Source organism: Anoplopoma fimbria, chromosome 8, assembly GCF_027596085.1.
Source record: "Anoplopoma fimbria isolate UVic2021 breed Golden Eagle Sablefish chromosome 8, Afim_UVic_2022, whole genome shotgun sequence".
Taxonomy (NCBI): Eukaryota; Metazoa; Chordata; class Actinopteri; order Perciformes; family Anoplopomatidae; genus Anoplopoma; species Anoplopoma fimbria.
In genome coordinates, this window is record NC_072456.1 from 1797502 (window position 1) to 1819110 (window position 21609).

Below are 21609 nucleotides of genomic sequence, written 5' to 3' on the forward strand. Positions count from 1 at the left end.
GCAATTGGACATTTTGCTCTGGGCCTGTCTTCGGGTGCTTTGCATCGGTGACACTGTGTCCTCATTTAGTTTTCACAAGTGTTTCTATTGTTTATTTGGTATATTTTTTGTTTTGTTTATACAAATTAAATGAGATTCTAACCTTGATATGACAATTACATTATGATAAGTAATAAACAATTCTCATTAGAACAAAACTAAATGTTTTGCCCTCTCTGTTGCATGAAGTATTGCAAAACAAGACTACTTAGATACAGTGGTACCTTGAGCTAAATGCTTACTGTTACAAATCAGCTGGAAGAAGGGCATCCAAGGCTGCTGGGAATGGTTATACAGTGTATACTCTACTTCTATTTATAGCCTACTAATAACAGCAAAGTTACCATAGATTTTTCCAATTTATTGTCTTTGTCTTGTACTTACTGTTGTATAAAAATTGGATTCACTGCCATAAAAACGAAGTAATGTACAAATGCTATATTATCAAATGCACGTCTTATTTGTGACTTATATGTTTTGGATATTAGTGAAACCCATCAAATACCAATAGTGTAGTAAATGATCAGTAATAGCTTTCAACCAAACAAGAATCCAACATCTTATGACGTTTTGTTAGGGCGTGGCCTATGTAGCGTACTGACGTAGCGACGTACTGACGTAGCGACGTACTGACGTAGCGACGTACTGACGTAGCGACGTACTGACGTAGACGTAGCAGCGTACTGACGTAGCGACGTACTGACGTAGCAGCGTACTGACGTAGCGACGTACTGACGTACTGACGTAGCGACGTACTGACGTAGCAGCGTACTGCATCCAGTTGTCTTGCTTGAAACAGTTCTCCTCCAGACATTTGCTGTCGTTCCTGCAGCATTAGCTGATAAACCGAACCACATCCCGGTGTTGGTGTCAGGGACAGTCCGACTAAAGACGACTAAACCCCGGTAAGCATCGACAAACTGTGAACGTCATCCATACCGATTAGATAAGCTAGCTAGTTAGCTAACGTTAGCCTGAAGATATCACTGTTATTGATACATGTATTGGACATTATTATATTCCTTTATTGATCCCACAGACAATAAATACACATACTATTACAGCACATACTATACTCAACTACACAGACACAGACAATAAATACATACTATACAACTACAGACAATAAATACATACTATACAACACAGACAATAAATACACATACTATACAACTACACAGACAATAAATACACATACTATACAACTACACAGACAATAAATACACATACTATACAACTACACAGACAATAAATACACATACTATACAACTACACAGACAATAAATACACATACTATACATCTAACAGCGGTCTGGGGACACCTTCAGGTGTAGGGCTGTGGGCTGAATCAGTTATATACTTGGGATAGCCTAAGGTTACATGATACATTTTCTGCATGTGTCTCTTGTCATTCTGTCATTAAAACGTCTTGACCCAAACATGTTTGTTTGCAGAAGGTTGAACTTGCAGTAAGATGAATCTTGGTTCTAAAAATAAGAAGAGGGTGGTTCTGCCCAGTCGTCCCGAGCCCCCTACTGTGGACCAGATCCTGGAGGACATCAACAGAGCCGCTCCCAACGACCCGGTCTTCAGCATCCTGGAGAAGACTGGACAAGGTGAGTCCACTCAGAACTACAGAGTCCGGCAACACTCTGAAAATAAATTGTTTACGGGCTGGTCGTTCTGTCATGATTTTAACATTATCTAAAAAACAATGTATGGACTGGTCCCTTTCTATCACCTCTTGGTGTTTTGCAGTGTCTTTATTGGCAGAGATCCTGCCCTCTGCCTGTATTTTCCCTTATCTTTTTATTTGGCTGTGTTCCTGAGCGCATCTCTGCCACTCGCTCTGCTTCTGCTTCCAGGGTGCATTCCAAGGATCTTTCTCATTTCCAGATTTTGTGCCGACTCAATTCCTTTCTTCTCCGGCTTGTAACCCGGCAATCCATCTTATAATACGTCACTTTTTATTTGTATGTTACTTTTAGTACAAACATTTTTAATGCTTCGCACAATATAACACAAAATATTTATACTGTATGTTGTCTGTAATTTACTTCAAGTTCTCCTGTAGTCTACTGACTGATACTCCTGTAGTTTACCGACTGGTTCTCCTGTAGTTTACCGACTGGTTCTCCTTTAGTTTAATGACTGGTTCTCCTGTAGTTTATCAAACGTTCTCCTCTTATTTACTGACTGGTTCTCTGGTTCCCTCCTCAGATTCGTACCGGCCCTCAGAAAGCGATGTGGACTTGCGGTTCCAGCAGTGTCAAAAGTATCTGGAGCTGAATGAGCGGCTGCAGGAAGCGCGAGGTCGACTGTTACGGCAGAGGGAGGAGCTGCGGATGGCCGGCGAGCAGCTGCAAAGCGACGTGGCAGAGGTCAAAGGTCAAACACTCTGACTCTATGCTGCCTCCTGTGAGAGACTTTCCTCTTCTTCAGGGACTTTTTTTTTATCGGACCATTGTCAGGCGGTGATTCAGCTGAATCATGTCAGAAGTGCCGTTGTGCCAGACACTGGTGGGGCCTCAGGAGCCCCAGTGTTGGCGACTCCTGACCTCTTACCTCTCACCTGAAATATTTTTGTGTGTGAGGTTTGCTGCCGATGTTACAGGCAGAAAATGGTATTGCATTGGCAATAACTTACATACAGCTGACAGTACACAGTAAAATAAGGCCATCTTGATATTATTATTAGTTGATGTAGCATTTTACTTCAATTTATCATTTGATATACAACATATCCTCATAAATGACAAATTACCAGGGTGTGAAGTGATGTTAAATTTGCATATTTTCCCTGGATATTTTTACCAGTCAGTAAAAACAAATTAATTTGTTTTGAAATGAAAGAAAGCAAACTAATTCTCATGTTTAAGAATTGAAGGATGGGATAATTGTCCGTCGTCACAATTGTAGCGTCATGGATTAATCAGTCATTTCTGCACTTGATCTTTGTAAAATGTTAAGATGTGTTCAGGCTGAACTGGAAGTCAATATTCACAACGATTTATTCACAGAAGTTCCGTTTGTGTTAATTTGCCTTTCTCTTGGTGTTCCTTCTTATTTCGGTTGGTTCCTGAAGTTGAAGTCCGTAAAATCCCAGATAGCAGTGTTATAGTTTGTCTTTGTCTCGTACCATCTCCAGAAGACCTTAATCGGCTGAATTATTTCTGGCTCTCAGAGAAGGAGCACTCTGTCTGGATTGCTATTTCATGACTTGTCAAGACCACAACTGCAGGTATAAAACTAAATTGCTCCTGTGCATTGTCTGATTTGTTTATTAACATAATTTGTGCGATTGCTCATAGAAAACAAAGGTAAATTACCACAGATAAAATTCCCCTCTGTAATGCCTTTTGATTATTTTATCAAGACATTTCTATTTGTAGATTTGTTCAAGCACACATGAATGTAAATATGGCAATAAAAGAGGTGAATGAAGGGTGATATTAATTTGTTTCTGTGGGTGTTTTTAATGGGAAAGCAGATTTTTTTCAGATCAATTTGAAGAACTTACATGTTCCACATTTTTTCATAAGTGTGCAATGCAGTGTGGAATTTGCACTAGTCCTGATCTTGACCCATTCACACCCTGCCTTGGTCTTTCCTCGGCTGTTCTTGGTCACTACTTGATCTCAGTTTAAACAGTCTAAACTTGTGCGGTCACATAAAGAGTTGAAGGAAGCTAAGCCTTCTGCAGCCGTGAACCACTGAGACAGCTGTGCTGAAAATCTTTAATTGTTTCAATGCGTCTGATGCCATCAAGATGGCGACATCATCTGGGCAACGTGTGGTTAGGCCTGAAACAATATGGAGATTTCATGCCATGATTATCCTGGTCAAAATAATTGCAATATAATCCCGATAGTTGTCAAAATATGTCTGAAACTCTTAAAATGGCACTTAAACAGGCAGGTAAAAAAGCTAATATTTTATTGTCGCACAGATAGGAACCCCCTCTATTTCTATTGAACCTTTTTAATGAAAAGAAATCTTAAAGTAATCTTATATCGCAAGGTTCACCTGTAAACATAAATGATATATACATTTTTGAAAATGGCAACATTATGTGAGCTTGTTTTCTCTTACATGATGTTTCCTGTATTTAAAAATAAATAATCTGACTCTATTTCCACCTCCACCATGATGGCGAGCTAGAGATCCTTCATGTGAGAGTATTCAGGATTATCACGATACAGTGAGTGTTTTTTTTTTTTTTTTTATTGCAATCAATATAGTCCCATCCCTTTTGAAAGCAAATTGAAAGGGAAGCTGGTCCAATCTTAACATCATCATTGAGTGCGACAAAATTCATAAATCACTGATAGAAACATTTACTGTCTAGGTACTGGAAAAATTGTGAACCTATCCTTCAAAACCAAAACCTCATAATAAGCATTGATACTTTATTAAATAAAGCTAGTATTATAAAAACTACCACTTATAACAGAGTAAAGTTCTGTTGTTTTAATAGATTAAAAAGAACAATTGAGTATTTAAAAACCAGCAGACCATTTCAATGGTGTTGAAGCATTGAGTTGTCATCTTTGAGCGTTAACGTCGCGTCTTCACTCAATCATATCAAGTTTTTTGTATATTCCACCCCCTAAAACTGGCTTCTTGTTCAGTTCTGAATACATCTTTATTAACAATGTGTCGCTGCACATGTCACACTAGAAACAAAATAAACAGCATCGTGTTCTCACATGTTATCTGTGTAATGTAGTGTTTTAACAGCTTCTCACCTGTATTAAGGAAAGTCATCACAGCGGTTTATTGAAACACATCACTTTTTTATTGGATGAAAACATTTATATGACACACTTCTGTTGCTTTGCTTGTTTCACATGGCACCATAACTCCTCTTTGGCCTTGTTCATGCATGACAGGAGGGGACCTCGGTTCGAAAAAAATCAGAGCGTAAGGTACTTTATTTAAAATTCTGCTTTTATTTGGACATGAGGTTATCTAAATTCTCATGTCCAGCCAGACATGAACAAGGCCTCCGACAGCAATAACGGACAAACTTCAGTACTGTCTCATTCCCTCTAGTTTCATCCTTTCACCCTGATTTTCATCTCGGGTCTTCTAAAGTGATTCTCCACCCAAAACCTGCCTTTTTAATTATCGAACGTAAAAAGTTTACAAATCCCCATTTCAAGCCATCAAATAAGGGACAAAAAGATTTTGACCTAGTGAAATTATGTTCAGAAATTAAACTGTGGTTTTATATTACCATTTGTAAACTAGTAATGACCAGAACAGAATAGTAGAATTCATCCACTGTTTCAGTTCACTCCCATGAATTTACCTGTCGTCTGGTGGAACAAAAACAGTCTCTTTTCAGCCTATTCCTCTCATAGATACAATCATTTGATTCACTATGATATGAAAAGAGCCAGATAATCATCGGAAGTCACTACAGTTCAGTTATCCACAGCAGGTGACCTTTATAATGTAACTTTTCATATAGTTATTCATCCATATGCACAAACTATCTATCACTAACTATGACTCAGGACAGCTAAGGGTAATAAGCTACAATCTATGTGAGTTTTTGACCGAAATAAATTATTTCTGAATAACATTTAGCAAGGTCAAAACCTTATTCCAACTCACAAACATCAGTTGAGCATTTGATACTGAGAAGAGCCAGTTTATTTCGTTGGTGTAGCACTTACTTAAAATGGCCAGTGGGAATTGAAAGGTTTGCAATTGAAAGTTACTTGGGCTTTAATACACTCAAAACATGCTTTGAAAATAAAGTAGAATGGTAAATACAAAACCTTTTTGTTAATGAATAAAGAGCCCCTTCATGTAGATGAATGTTCGTTCTGTACAGCACTCTGCTGTCTTTACTCTCCCAGCACACATGGAGGAGTGATGGTACAACTACAGAGAATATTCATCGACTTTATACTTGACTTCTTCTCAACCTATTACTACTTTTACAGCAACACAGTTAAGCAGATATTAACACGTTAAGACTTTTGTCAGGACACAAGTCCATCGACTCAAAGCCCAACCATCACTGAATGATATATTTTTGTTTCTTGACAGGAAATACTCAACAGCAAACAGTGCCTGAATCTAGTAGCAAACAAATATGTCATCGCATTAAATGAACAGAGGTATGTTGTCCCTTTGTTCATCTAAACTGACAGTTTATAGCATTATAGGTCTTGCTTGCACTTGAATACAGATGGCTAGTAATGCTCTTGTTGGGCTTTAGAAAGTGTTTTACCTCTGAATAACATCTGTCGTCCAAGTGTGTGTTCAGTGAATATATTAGCATGCTGTCAGGGAGCAACACACAGTTTATTTTGCCCACCAGGAAGCTTTGAAGATTTTGTTTATCTGCATATTATTTACAATACTGATTAAGACAGAGAACAGGAGAGTGTGAAGTTACCATGAATCAGCTGATAGTTGGGAAAATGACAAAATGCTATAATATGTTCTGCAGCAGTGATGGAACTAGAGTCCAGTAGGTGTTGTGGTAAAATTTATGATAAATCATATCCTCAAATTATTAATTTCAGAACTAAATTGACTTGTTTCATTCACACAAGTATAGCTGGGCGATATGACGCTATCTACTGTGGAAGGCTATATATATTGTTAATTTGCCAAATTGTTTATACCGAAAAAGCTAACCCTCAATATTTATGCTTGTGTTTGGATTTTTGTATCAATGTGATTACATACTTTAGTAGTCAAGTATTTAATATTGCCTGAAAAAGAAACAGACATTTCTGTCAATTTTTTCCACAAATGGCTCCTCAATGATTTTCTACAGAAAGTCTACTATTTCCAATATATTAATTTAGAAAAACCAAATTATATATGCGGTAATAGATTTGATCCATATCTCAAGTTAGTTTGTAGTTACTCAGCGGCTGTAAAATATTTTTCTGGTGACCTCAAAATACTTTATTTCTTAGAATGAATCCTTTTTTATTGTTTACTAATTATTATTTTTTTTATTTTAAAATTTAAAGTTTTAATCTTGTAAACTTGTAATACATATTTATCTCAGTCCAAGATCACAATATGAACAAGAGAAATGGAGTAACAGTGATTGCACTATTAATTTGAAGAAATGTTTTATCAAAAATGTAGCCCCAACCCAACTGGGCTCTTTTAGTAACAGGGAAGGTCATACTAAGTTGAATGGTGAGGCAAAATCCCAAAGCGTTGATGTACATACATGTATATGTAAAAAATACTTTACATGTCAATTGAGTCCCTTGTGAATCTGTCAACAGCCAGACATAGTTTGTACCTTTTCAGGTAAAAGCCCAGCTGTGAAATCCTTCAAGAGTTTGCATAATATTGTTCTTTTATCAATTGTGTCCAGGAGACCAATGGTGATTAATGTGCTGGAAAATCAAGTTAAATGTCTTTTGCTTCATGTTTTCACTACATTTCTACCAGGCGATGATTATTCTACAAATACAAAAAAGTACAAAAAGATGCACTTCCGTTTCATGTGAGATTTTTCTCTGAAATGCATCTCTAAAAGTTATAGTTGGTCTGCTCATGTCGGACCTGTCTCAATGCATACATCCAACCCTGTATGAATGGTAGATGGAAGCTGTGGTCAATTGTTCAGAGAGCAAAACTTGAATGGGAAAAGTAAGGGGTCAATACCCGAGGTAAAGGGACCAGCACACTCCTTATCTGTCCACCTGAGTGCTGAGTTTCATCCAGGAACACAGTAGAGTCATCCGTGTTGTTCAGTAATCCACTTAACGTCCTACGACTCACTCTTTTCCCCCGACTTTCCATTGATTGTGGCTTCTTGGCTCTGTGTGTCTTGTTGGCTACAAGAAATGGGGCTTGGGGTGTAATTAAATGGAGTGATTCGGGCGGCCTTGCTGGGGGATCCTTGGCGGAAATGGACAGCTCCACCAACGTGGATGTCTGACGTACCTGTGGAGACGGTGCTGTGACTCTTAAGTGACGCGTCTGAATCTCCATCTTGTAGGTTACTCCCCGAGGTAGCACTAATCTTTCTGAGAATCACAAATCGTGCCACTTCCTCTGAGATCACCCGAGTTGTTTCAACAGTTGGAGAGGTGCTTGAGTTGGTCTTGTTATTTGAAAAATCTTCTGTCTGGACTGTCGCATCACTTGTCTTGCGTGATGCACGTAAAATGGTTGGTAGTTTTCCTGGAAGAGCTAGTGGCTTTGGCTGTTCCCCGTCAGGAGAAGGCACCAGAGGTAATGCATTGGCTGGCAGAGTGCTTTTCAAGATCTGAGGTACATCTTCATCCCTGATCCTCCTCCATGTAACTCTGTCATTTACCCGTGATGCAGACCTGTGCCCTTTCTTCTTTGTATCATCTTCGCTCTTTGCTCTTCCACTGGAATCAGATGAAGACGAGCGAAGGGAGGAACGGCTGGTCACTCGGCTCAGTATGTTTATGCTTGGAGATGAGGCGTGACGTTTAAAGTTGTCTTTGTCTAGTTGCTGCCTGGCTCCGGACACCCTTGCATGCACGTTCCGCTCAGCCACCCTGCAGGGGCTTTCAGAGCTAGTTCTCCTGTGTGGGCGTCTTGCAGATAGGTCCCTTTCACTGGAGGTCGCTCTAGAGAGGGTTGTGGTCTGCTTTTGAACTCCGCGGTCTGGCCTCTGGGCTTGCTGTGTTTGCCTTGGACTTTTTACTTGCACCCTTCTCGGGTTTTGCACAGCTACCTTAAGTTCCTGACAGCGTGATGAGCAAAGGAAGACAGCTGAAGCTCCAGGAACTGCTCTGTGGGGGGATCCATTCTGAGATCCAGCCATGTTGCGTGCAGAGCCATTCCTTCTTAGCACAGTCTGTGATTCCTTAATGAAAGTCAGCTGTCTCAAGAATCCATTGCGCTCAGACTCACCACCACTTGAATGGACAGAAGTCATCCTGGCCAGTCCAAATCGATTAGTGGGGGGGACTCTTTTCCCGTTAACTTGATTGGTTTGTCTGGTGGTTGTTTGGTTTGTCACCAGAGGTGACAGAGCTCTGGGCCTGACTGCATTTTGCATAAAAGGGATTCGTACAGGTGACTTTTGAGTTTTAGGTGGTGGGGACTTTTCATTTTGATTCACAACAGGAGAACGGCCCTTTCTTTCAGGGGGACTACTAGCTGGCGGGCTACTAGGTGGTGAGGCATTCTTTTTCTGGGTGGATTTATTTGTCTGAGTCGGGGATGGTATCTTCTTCTGCGAATGTTTGGATGGTGTAGAGCTTTGCGATGATCCAGAGGATGAACTTTTTGGTATCCTTGGAGGTGGAGTAGAGCTCCTTTTTGGCAAAGACAGTTCAATGTCCTGTGGTTGACCTAATCGGTGAAGGCTCTTTGATCTGTGCTGAGCAAGGTTTGGATTCTTTGGAGCATCTGTCTTGGTTGGTACTTTTCTGGGAGGAGGTCTTTGTGATGGAGCCGTCTCTTTTTTCGGTGTATAGATCACTGTCCTGCCTCTAAAAACCACCGGTAAATTTGGAACTGGCTTGCGCTGTGCAAAGTCTAGAGGTTTATTTGCCTTTTTGTCTTTAGCAAACTTCCTTTCTTTAGGTGTAAAGCTGGATGTTGACATAAATGACAGGACCGATTCAGTCTCTTCAGAAGATGGCTCCTGAGACTTGGATGCTTGCAGTCCAGTGACAACACAATTAGCACCTTCTTGTATGGCTCTCCATTCAACACTATTGAGGTCGGAATCTTTATCCCATGCTGTGTCATCACTATCCATTTCCTCATTCCACCCATCAGAGGCCTTTTGTTTTTGAGTATTTTCTGCTTTCTTCTTCCTTGCAGCAAGCTTCCTTCTCTGCTTGGGCATGGCAGATGTTATGCATTTCTGAAGGAGGTCATCCTCTGAATCCATGCTGACAGAGCTTGGGGAGCTTGGCTCGTCATATTGGCTGTGAATGTTCATAAACTTTGTTTGTTTCATCATATTCAGTGTTTTGTTGTGTCTGTTTTTGTACCAAATTTGCTGGGCTCTTGATTTATGATCTTCAAATTCTGCATCACTCAGTGAACTAAGTGAGGAGCTGAGTGAATAACATGCCACGGATTCATCCTTTACCAGATTCTGTTTTATCCTGTGAAATCCCCTGGGCATTGCTTGTGAATTATCAATCCTGCCAATATTTGTCATGCTCCGGGAAAGAGTACTTCTATTTGCTTCCCTGATCTGTTTTCTACTTGTTCGTTTCATTACTTCATTTTTGTCAGCGTAGCAGCTGTTACTGTCTTCTGAAGAATGTGTCGTTTGTCGGTAGACTGTTTTACCTTTTTGTGATCCCACATTAAGATTACTTTCTGTGTTTTGCTTAATGACGGGCAGATCCAGTTTCCTGACTGGCCCTTGACCTTGCCTCTTCTTTGGTTGGTTAGGAGACTGATCACGATTTCTTTGCTTTGCCACTCTATCGGCTACCTCTTTGCTCTGCATAAGCACCCTCTGAGTGGGAATGATATGTTTGGTTGTCCGGTTCATTTGTATCTCAGGTGGGTAGTTAATTCTGTTGGGTTTATGGAAGTGTGAGAATATCCTCAAGTCTTCTATTCTCTTTTCCTCATCATCGAGCAATTCCTGTTTGTTCATACCTTTAGCTGTGCAGTCCTTAGCCCCCCTCTCCTTCACTGGATACTGAAGTGTTTCATCACTTAGCGATGTTGTGCTTGAGAAGTTGACTGGTGTACCTTCTGCAGAATCAGTGAAGGATGAATCATCAAATTGAAAGTCCTTTTGTGGAATGACAATTCTCCTCCCAGCACACATTTGGGTTTTGCCATTTGGAAGAATCATGTACATTGGAAGATGTATCGGTTTTCTGATCTGGGAATTGAGAATATGAGGAGGGATGGTTGTCATCAGGGAAGGTCTTACTTTTCGGAACTTGGAGGGCATTGCTGAATTGATACATTCCTTTAAGATTTCTATGTCATCGTCTGAATTGCCCTCGCTATATCTCTCACCATGGTCAAATCCTTGAACATCCTGATCAGGGAAAGGAAGATTTTTGTCATTTTGCTGTAGTAGGGGGGTCAATTTCAGCTCCACATCTTTTTGTATGTAGTGTTCGTGAAGAGGCAGAGCACTTAAGCTCGATGCACAAGAGAAGTTCTCAGTGGGCTTTTCAACGGTGAAGTAGATCATAGTGTCCAGGTCAGGAGGAAGGTTAAACCTCTCTTTGGAGTCTGCAATTTCCATGAATGTCCGCAGGCTACTTTCCCATTGGCCAGCTATACCTGTGGCCTGTGTTTCTGGTCCATTTGACTCAACACAACATGGAGTTTTACTTCGACTAGGAGGCATGGTTTGACCTGGGCTGTCGGGAAGATCACTAGGGCTTATTGTTCCGTCAATCATCTCACTGCATGGATCACTTTGGATTGAGCTGGCAATTGAGGGATCCTCAAAGCTGCCAAGTGAACTGACTGAGCTACAGCGACTCATTACCAGGGGTGTCTCGTGGATGTAGTTTTCAGATGAACTGGATGGAGATCTGTCTTCAAGTATGGCTGGTGAAGCACCTCTAAGGAACACCTTTTCCCTTTTGGCAGGACAGGGAATCCCAATGGGATCAGTCTCTTTGCTGGGGGAGGTTTTTGAGTCAGTCATCAGTAGCTGGCTGTCACTCAGATCCTCCAAGGTTTCATCCTCTTCAGCTCTCTTCACCACTTCTCCATCCTCCACTTCAATTATTTCTAATGACGAGTCACTTTCTAGCTCATTCTCACTTTGTCCATCCAGCGCTCCGTCGCCAGAAGAGAGGGAGGACAGTGAACTGCAGCGGGAGAAGCAAATCGGGGTGTTCTCCACTGAGTATTTCTGGACTGTCTCCATCGACCCGATAGTTGGGCTTCTGGTGGATGTCATTGGAGAAAATTTTGTAATACTACCCCCAGTCATCCCAGTAGGTACCCATGCTTGCCTCCTCATTGCTTGGGCAGCCTGGACATTGATGGCTGTCTTTGCTACACCAAATTTGGCGACACTCTGAATGAGTGGGACCTGTTGATAAGAAGGAGACAGTTTAATTGAAGTCATGCTGACATCAGAGGAGAGTTTAGTTGACGCACTGACAGGTGTTTGTACAGGTTGATCCTGGTACTTCTCTGCATCTGTGCTGCTGAACTCTAGATCTCTCACATCTTTGTTGTCCACAGAATCTCTCTCTGGAATATCTTGCGGGTTCGTCTCCGTCAGAACAGCAGGTCTTACATTAAAGTAATCTTGATGAGCCACCTTGAGATCAAGCTGGTTGGGTCTTTGTTGCATCACATGAGCTCTTGGAGCAGGTCGCATCTGGTCTTTGCTGCCGCAGTAGCCATCACTGGTGCTTCCACTGTTTAGGCTGTCTGTTGATACACTTGTATGGGCAGTTTTGAGGCGTAAGAGAGCGTGGGCTCTATTGAGGCGTTCCCTGTGGGCCAAGCTGCTTGTTTCAGAAAGACGGCAGGGGGAGCATGATTTTGCCCGGGCTTCATTGAGTTCATCTAGTCCGTAAGGCCAGTCTGCCAAGTGATCTTCAGAGCTCAGGCTAAAACTATCCTCAGAGGATGTGTGCATGGTTATGTCCTCGACTAACCTGTCAATCTTGGCTACCGTGTTGGTGATCTTTTTAGCTAGCTTCTCTGCAGCGGCAGATACATCGTCAACAGGAGCAAGTCTCTTCTCGACAATCTGAGGCATGTCTACGTCCCTTTCAGGGTCAGTGTCCCTCTTACGTGGTTGGTTTTGCAGGAAGTTAGAGTTGGTAAGATACATGGACAGCATAGAGAAGCTCCCAGTGTCCAGGCTACTGGAGACATTTGGGGCTTCGTCATCATCAAAACAACCAGAATCAGATGCGTAATCCTTCGCCAGACTCTCAATGTGCCGTAGCGGCTTGTTGAGGGTCAGGTGCTTTGGGCTCTGTTTCTCAAGAGTATCAAAAGTCTCTGCCAGGTGTTTGGCGTCCAGCTCTGCCTCCAGAGCCTTCTGTTTCCTCATATAGAGTGAGGGCATGCAGGAGCCTGGGGATATGACTGCAGCATCCTTATATTTTAGGGGTCGATTGGTGAGGAGATTCCTTAAAGCTGCGGCACTTCCCATTGCTATCATTTTGTGCTTGGAGTGGATAAGGTTGCGTAGCATGCTAACTGCCCCGAGGTCCCACAGCAGCTCCTGGTCTTTCGGACTTCGGGCAGAAAGGTTCCAGAGAGTCCCGCAGGCGTTGCTCACTATGGTCAGGCTGTGGGAGCGCAGGTGCTGCAACAGAGTCTGAAGGCAGTTGTGGTCCCTGAGGATTTGCCTGTAAAGTGAGTTAAATAAATGTCTTAATTGTGTTAAAACAAAAGAACCATATATGATGACAAAAAACATCTTAACTCAAGTTTGACTTGCTAGCTTTTCCCTGAGTCAGTGATGGCATTTGCTCAATTATCATGTAACCCAAGATTCCTACTGAGGCATTGCTGTGATAACTGAACAAACACAATCTGCTGATGAAGACCATTACGTGCAGTTGAAAGCTCCATATAAAGCTAGCAAGTGGCCCTTGAGTTTTGAATTTTTACTATTATTTTTTAACTATTTACAATGTCAATGTAATTTCCCTACTGATTTGACAGTTACTGTTTGAGAGAAAACCCACCTGTAGTCTTCCCGTGTGGCGACCAGACTCGACACGTTTCGAAGAATTCCTCCTCCACTCTCGATGATGGCGAGCGAGTTGGTTTGACAGCGGTATGTCAGCGTGCTGACCAGGAAGCCCAGAGCGCCATCCACTGAACAGATTGATACTTTGTTTTCAATGCTGTGAGCGGACAGATTCCATAGAGCACTCAGGAGGCTCTTCAAGGTAGACTCCTGGAAAACCAGCAATACAGAAAAAAGAAGAATCATCACTAAGAGTGTTAAAGCGATGGAAACATTTTATGAGAAGTTGTGTGCCGGACCATTTCTTGGCTTGGACCAAAACTTCCCAGAGTCTATCAGTGGTGCCTAGCAACAGCTCAGGGCCAAGAAATAGTCTTGCACATAACCAAAATTGCTGTTTTTGAACTTTTTGTGTGGATTAAACAGTTGCAATATAACATATAACTTGGTGAGCTTTACAGTTGCTGGTATGTGGATTATTTGTATCTTTGGACAGAGCCAGGCTAGCTGTCTCCCCCTGTTTCTTTAGAATAAGATAAGTTAACTGGTTGCTAACTTTAGCTTCATATTTAACAGATAACAATGAATATATAAGTAACAAATATTATTGATGTATCCAAAGCAACCTGCTTTCAATGATTAAGTATAACTTTGTTATTTCAAAATTAATCTTAAACCAGCCACAGTTGTCTTATGTATTTTATCTTGCAAAACATTACCTCTGAGGAGAAAACCTTTTCTGTTTTTCAGATCCTCCTCACATAATTCCCTCTGTGTGTGCTGGTTTGTTTCTCGTTACCTTGGTGGCCTGGAGGGCACAGGTCATCAGTGCAGAAACGCAGCCGATGTCTCTGAGGACTCTCTTGCTGCTGTTATCGGCCCTCCAGGACAGGTTCCTCAGGATGCTGGAGACCACCTGATGAAGTTCCTCACTGTCAGAGGCCAGCTGGGCCACCAGAGCCTGCAGACAGCTCTTCTTTGAACACAGAGTGGCCTGACAGGGAACAAAGTGTAGATCAAACAGACACACAGTTATGGTATAATTTGTCAAAAAAAAATCATTAAAAGTTACAGTTTAGTATGTAAAAAACGTTATAAAAGTTATAATAAAGCATCTTGAAAAAAAGTTGAAGAGACTCATAGGTAAGTCTGTAAAAAATAATCACGGTAAAGTACGTCGAGAAAAAAGTCATAAAGAAGTCATACAATAGTATGTCAAATAAAGTCATGAAATAGTCAAAGTATAGTGCATCATGTCTAAAGGCATAAAAGTCATTAAAGAGTCATAGTATAGAATGATAAAAAAATGATTAAAAACACTACAGTATAGTGTGTGAAATAAAGTCATTGTATGTCAAAAAGGTAATAGTTTAGTATGAAAGAAGAAAGTGATAATAAAGTCATAGTTTACTATGTTGAATAAAGTTAGAATAGATTATGTCGGAAAAAGTCATGTTTGAGAAGTAATAGTTTAGTATGTAGAAAGAACTCATAAAAATCACAAGTATAGAATGTCCAAAAAGTCATAAAACGTCATAGAATAGTACGTCGAAAATATTTTTTAAAAGTCATAGTATACTATGTTGGATTTTTTTTAATAAAAAATAAATACTATAGTGTGTCAAAAATGTCATAAAAGTAGTATTTAATGTTGAAAAAGTTAAAAAAAAATCCATGATGTCAAACAGTCATGGTATATTATATTTATATATATTATATTATTATATATATATATTTTCGTCTTAAAAAGTGATAAAAAAGTAATATTATAGTATGTCGAAAAAGTGATAAGAAAAGCCATCCTGTGTGACACCCAAAGTCAACAGTGTGGTTTCCGCCTCCTGGACCAAAAGATGGGCAGGAAAAATTGTGAAGGAACCAGTCCCCTCACGCAGAACGTTCTTCCATTCTGCCACATGGACACTACAGTACTACATTAATATCTTCACGTCTGTCTATATACGTTACATTAACCACATCCTTTGGGCATTGTCTCTACACATTGTTCACAGTATGAAGCATAAAAAGAATATGCATTTGCAGTCTTCTTGTAATAAATTATATTTGTCTTACTACTGTATGTTTAGTTGATGCAATGATATACAAAAGCAAAGTTCTATTGTGTGAGAATCTGCTTGGCAATTAACCAGGTTCTGAGTCTGATTCTGGATAGTATGGGGAAAAAAGTAATAGTATAGCATGTTGAGATAAGTCATAGTTTAGTATGTTGAAAGAAATAATAAAAAAAATCATATAGTATGTCAAAAAGGTCACATAAAAGTCATAGCATATTATGTCAGTAAAATTATTTTAAAAAGTCATAGTATATTATGTTGAATAAAGTCATAACAAAGTCAAATTATAGAATGTAGAAAAAAGCCATTATAAAAATCATAGTATAGTATGTCAGAAAAATACATTTTAAAGTCATATTGTATTATGTAGGAAAAAGTGATAAAAAGTCATAGTATAGTACTTTGAAAAAGGTCATAGTATAGTATGTCGAAATAAAAAATAAATAAAAAAATGTAGTAAGTCAGCATAGAATGTAGAAAAAAGCGATAATAAAAGTCATAGTATAGTATGTGGAAAAAAGTAATATAATTGGTCTAAAAAAGTCATAAAAACAATGGCATGGTATAGTATGTCGAAAAAAGTCAAAGTATAGCATGTTGCAAAAATTCAGTCAAAAAAAATATAGTATATCGGCAAAAGTAATAGTATGGTTTATGGAGAAAAAGTCATAAAACCCATAGTATAGCATGTTGCAAAAATTCAGTCAAAAAAAAATATCACACTATAGTATGTCATAAAAATACCGTAAAAAAGTCTGACTATAGTATGTCATTTAAAAAGTCATAGTGAAGTGTGTCATAAGAAATTTTATGGTAAAGTAAAATGTAAAAGAAAACAGCATAGTACAGTATGTCATAAAAAATGTCAGCTAACAATATGCTAATGCTAACATAGTCTAACAGTGACAAAAAGCATGCATTAAGTTTGTGAATCAGTGAAAAAGTATTTAGATTTTGTGCTAAAGTTAGAGGTGCATTATTACACTTTACAACACAAGTTAAACTCCTGCAATGGAGTTTTTAGTAAAAGTTTAATTGTATTCACAACTAAAAACGTATGTAAGTACTCAGTATGTGTTTTCCTTATGAAATGTTTATCTGAAAAGTAACTGCAGCTGTCAGGTAAATGTAGAGCAGTATTAAAGTACAAATATTTCCCTGTGATATGTGGTGGAGTAAAAGTAGAAATTAGCTTAAAATTTAAAGTAAAGGACAAGTACATCAAAATTGTGTACAGTCTCAAATAAATGCATTTAGTTTCATTCAACAACTAGTTTTAGGTTACTTTTATTGTCATATTTCCTTTTGCTGCTGTTATACTTCAATTTTCATGTGTGGGTCAATAAAGTTTATTTTATCTACTGTTTGCTCAGTAATGCATCTTTTCGTCACAACACTTTGTCCTTGCCTTCGCTCCAGCTGTCAAACATCACAGCCTACTGCTCCATGCAGGGCAGTTAAAACTACAGTGATTCTGTACCTTGTTGACGACGTCTCCGAAGGTGAGGTTGGTCACAGCCATCCCTGCATAGCGGCGCAGAGCCATGTTGATGGGGTCGTTCTGCATGCCGTACATGTCCTGGTCCAGGTGAATCAGATCAGCCACGACCTGCAGACCGCCTGGAGGACAACACACAAGACTCTGAGCAAAATGTGTCACTGATTTCTTTATGGGAATAAAGGAAAAGTCTAGTAGGTGTTTTGACGTACCTAATTCGTTCATGGCGCGTCGGTACTCCTCTTCAAAGGAAAGCTTCATGATGGCGCACAAAGCCTGACAGATCTGAGGGTCCACAGGTTCAGGGATGTCTGCGGGGAGGAACATTATGAGGAAAAAGATATGTGCCTTTATGTACAATAAACTAATTCTTTTTTCAATGCCGTAACAACAAAAACTTGTCCAGCTCTGATCGTGTGGCTACAAAGGTGAAGGTAATGATTCTTTTTTTTACTTTTGCCAGTGTTGGTTGAATAACTCAGATCATTTGCCTCAGTAAAATAGTAATACCACACTGTTAAAATACTGTTACTAGTAAAGGTCTTCAATTAAGAAAATTAACTGAAGTATATACAAAAGTATAAGCATCAAAGTATACTAAAACTAAAAGTACTCAACCACAATATTGGATTATATATTATTGATGCATAAATAGGTAAGCATGATTCATGTTGCAGCTGGTCGAGGTGGATCTAATTTTAACTACTATTTATAATCATCATTATTTTATAAGTGATTGACTATTTTGTATTGATCATAATCTGCAAAGGAACTAAAGCTGTAAGACAACCGAGTGCAGTAAAAGGTGGAATGTTTACCTCTGAGATGTAGAGGAGTAGATGTATCTAATAGGTTTAGACATAACCAACCAGTAGTTTTGGGTTCTCTGTGTTTAGAGGACTATAACTCACCGGTGGTTTTGGTTCCTCCAGGTGACGGCGTTCCTGCGTGGGTCTCGATCCAGTCCCAGCCGCTGTCACAGTAGGTCCGGACCTGCTCCAGCATGTGCAGCACCCTCATCTCCCGGCGGGCCTGGCCCTCGTCCTGCTGGGAGTAGATGATGTTGTGGAGGGCAGCGCTGGCTCTGGATTTGGCCTCTCTGCTGCAGCCCGTCGCCGTACCGACCGCGGCCGTCTCCACGGGTCTGCCGTCGCCGCCGCCCGGAGCTTCGTGCAGGATCTGGACCAGCAGGGGGACGCAGCCAGACTTCCTCATGGCGATGCAGCTGTCCTGAGAGCTGGACAGAGCCAGCAGAGTCCGAGACATCTCCTCCTTATCTCTGTTAGCGAGCATGGAGAGCAGCCAGAACACCATCTCCACCTGAGGGGAAGGGATGACAACTTGAATTCATATAATTTTGTTTATTAGTAGCAGTATTAATTAAGAAATTGGCAGTATTTCTGTTTTTTGGTTTTGTACGTTGTAGGTTTTCAACACAAAGATGTCACATCCATGCTCATTGTTTTGAAAAGGATCCTGCAGGTTTTATATTGTTTTACTTCCAGAGAGATTTATTCAAAATAATGTTTCTATAAAAATCAACTTCTTTACTGTGGATGTTGTAGTTTAGTTTATTTATTCGGGGTAAAGTTATATTATTACCTCATTAAACTTGCATTAACTGTGTTTCTAAACAATGCTTTAGCTTGAATAAAGGTAATAAAACAATTAAGAGTGAGAAGTTTTTCACAATATACTTTTGGTTTAATTAATGCAGCCTCTCAAAAAACATTATTTAATTAGTTTTTCCTTTATGTGTGTATAATAAAAACATATCTTAGACAACAAGAATTTTAATTTCCACATGGCTGTTATTTTAAATTTGAGGTACTTGTACTACAAACAGTACAGCTGAAACGATTAGTCAATTAATACATTATTTTACATTATCATATTGACACAAAATTGAAGTTTTAAGTCATTTTTCATCCAAAAATGTGAAGCTTTGCCGCTTTTCCTTTTAATCATTTTATTAATTGTAATATATAAGTAAAAATGTTGAGGTTCTGACTGTTGGTTGGACTAAACTAACATTGTGAAGGTGTCTCTTTGGGCTCTGAGTAACTGTCTTTTTCTCACTATTTATACAAACCAAACAATCGATCGGTTAATAGAGAAAATTATTAGCAGATTGAAAGAAAATATATCATTAGTTAATAGAGCAAAATTTACATTAATGCATGAGTAATAATAATCTAATTATAAAATACATAATAGTAAAACAGTCACAGGGGGCATTTTTCAACTTTTAATATTTAAATGAAATTTTCCTAATTATACTTACATACTTTTACTGAAGTAACATTTTCAATACAGGACTTTTGCGTTTAAATATTACGGTGTGGTATAAGTATTTTTACTCAAGTAAAGGATCTGAATACTTCCTCCACCACTGCAGTTAAATTATCACATTTATGGACAGATAACTGATTATTTGATCAGTGTGAACGCTATGTGTTAAATTCTACCCTGTGTCATGATGTCTATCTGTATTAACACTTTACCATCATGTGGGTCAGTGATGTGTTACCTTGCTTCCTCCATCTGTAGAAGCTTCTGTTCCTGCTGCAGCAGCTGAGGACGCGTTGTTCTCTGGTTCTCCAGCAGGGGGCTTCTCAGCTCCAGATAACTGCACAAACACACACACACACACACACACACACACACACACACACACACACACACACACACACACACACACACACACACACACACACACACACACACACACACACACACACACACACACACACAGAAAGAGAAAGAGAAAAAGAAGACATGAGGATGAGGTGGGGAAACTGAACAAACAATTTGATTTGATCAGACTTTTTAACAGGGCACCAAGCAGAGTATCTGATTCCTGCCAGAGATGATCCAGTTATATCAGAAGTACATATGTATGTACTGTATGTATCTATTACATGATAAAAAAAATACTGACTGAGCAATTACATCTATTACATTAGATTTGGGTTACATAGTTGACATTTTCCTTTTTTTGTTTCCATATTAAAAAACACGAGTGGGATTGTGTTGCAGTTTATTGGTGTATTAATGTTATTATTTTTATTGTTACAGTCAGTGCAGCAGGTTTGGTCTGGGCTGGATGCCTGAGAAGAGAAAGAAAAACAGCTTTGACCTATTTCTGCTTTCAGTGTGTTTTCAGGCCAACGGCTAAAGAATCTTTTTTTTTTATAACAGAAGCACTCGTCTCACATAGCCAGACCTGTCTCCGCAGCTCTGTGGAGACAGGGATGCAGGGATGATGGCCATGTGAAGTAGAGAGCACAGATAGCAGAAGGGAAGGAAATGCCGTGTGAGACACAGACTCTTCTGTCCACAGACTCTTCTGTCCACAGACTCTTCTGTCCACAGACTCTTCTGTCCACAGACTCTTCTGTCCAGACACTTCAGGGATGATAAATGTTCTTTTTTAGGAAGGTTGACACCTACTGTACCACAACGAGTGACACTCATTTTGGGGGACTTCGAGTTACAATTAAGACACAAAGTTTTACACTGGCAAAGGTTTTCTTTTCTTTTTTACTTTATTTAGGTTTTAGTTTTCATGATTTACATTTTAAGTGATAAATATATTTAGGTTTAGGTTTAATGCTGATGTTATAAACCAAACTATTTTAACTTTTTTTTTTACAAATGTATGGCACTTTATGTATCTCAAGTATTGATTGGTTATTCTTTTTTGCTGTTTTCTTCATATGTTGTTGTCATGATTTAATAAGTACTTTTTTTTGGGTTTCTGAAGTGATGAAATCTACATGTAGGGTTATTTTGTGGTGAGTTGTCTATACGACTATTTAGGTTATTTAAATAATTTATTATTTTTACTCTGTGGGTTTTGTAATCTTTGAAATAAGTCAAATACCAGATTTTTCTTTTTTGCGTGTGATTCCTTCCATCAGATTGAAATATTTGTCATGTCTGCTGTTTTATTGAAGAATTTTACAAAAAACTGTAAAACGTTCATTCCACTGCCTGCTAATCCTCTCACACCCACCGACACACACACACACACACACACACACACACACACACACACACACATACACATTTTGTATGCAGACAGTCTTTGGCTCACACACACACACACACACACACACACACTCACATCACGCCCTGAGGCGTTGCCATAGTGACAGGATGGAGAGAGGGGGGATGAAAGCTTTGATTCAACTCTCTGAGGATTTCAATCTGTGAATCCAAATGAAGCTCAGTGTGTGTGTGTGTGTGTGTGTGTGTGTGTGTGTGTGTGTGTGTGTGTGCGTGTGTGTGTGTGTGTGTGTGTGTGCGTGTGTGTGTGTGCGTGTGTTTGTGTGCGTATGTGTGTGAGCATG

At 39.5% G+C, this 21609-nt stretch overlaps 2 protein-coding genes across 3 annotated transcripts in view; one reads left to right on the forward strand and one right to left on the reverse strand.

Moving 5' to 3' along the window:
• The first annotated feature begins 803 nt into the window (after positions 1-803).
• Positions 804-3482, forward strand: c8h19orf25 (chromosome 8 C19orf25 homolog). Of its 2 annotated transcripts, none has more exons than XM_054602604.1 (3): positions 804-944; positions 1494-1655; positions 2260-3482. In XM_054602604.1, exons 2-3 carry the CDS (start codon positions 1514-1516, stop codon positions 2439-2441), a joined length of 324 nt encoding a protein of 107 aa, XP_054458579.1. In that variant the 5' UTR covers positions 804-944; positions 1494-1513; the 3' UTR covers positions 2442-3482. The 2 variants fall into 2 exon arrangements, with proteins under 2 accessions (XP_054458579.1, XP_054458580.1); XM_054602605.1 differs by having other exon boundaries at positions 1497-1655.
• Positions 3483-7801: 4319 nt separating this feature from the next.
• apc2 (APC regulator of WNT signaling pathway 2) overlaps positions 7802-21609 on the reverse strand; it is a 30415-nt gene continuing 16607 nt past the window's right edge. The window contains exons 7-13 of the mRNA XM_054602573.1: positions 19785-19883; positions 18166-18574; positions 17467-17565; positions 17237-17376; positions 14481-14675; positions 13677-13891; positions 7802-13334 (exon numbers count right to left, since the gene is read on the reverse strand). Coding sequence (XP_054458548.1) covers positions 7802-13334; positions 13677-13891; positions 14481-14675; positions 17237-17376; positions 17467-17565; positions 18166-18574; positions 19785-19883 — 6690 coding nt within the window. The remainder of the gene's footprint in view (positions 13335-13676; positions 13892-14480; positions 14676-17236; positions 17377-17466; positions 17566-18165; positions 18575-19784; positions 19884-21609) is intronic.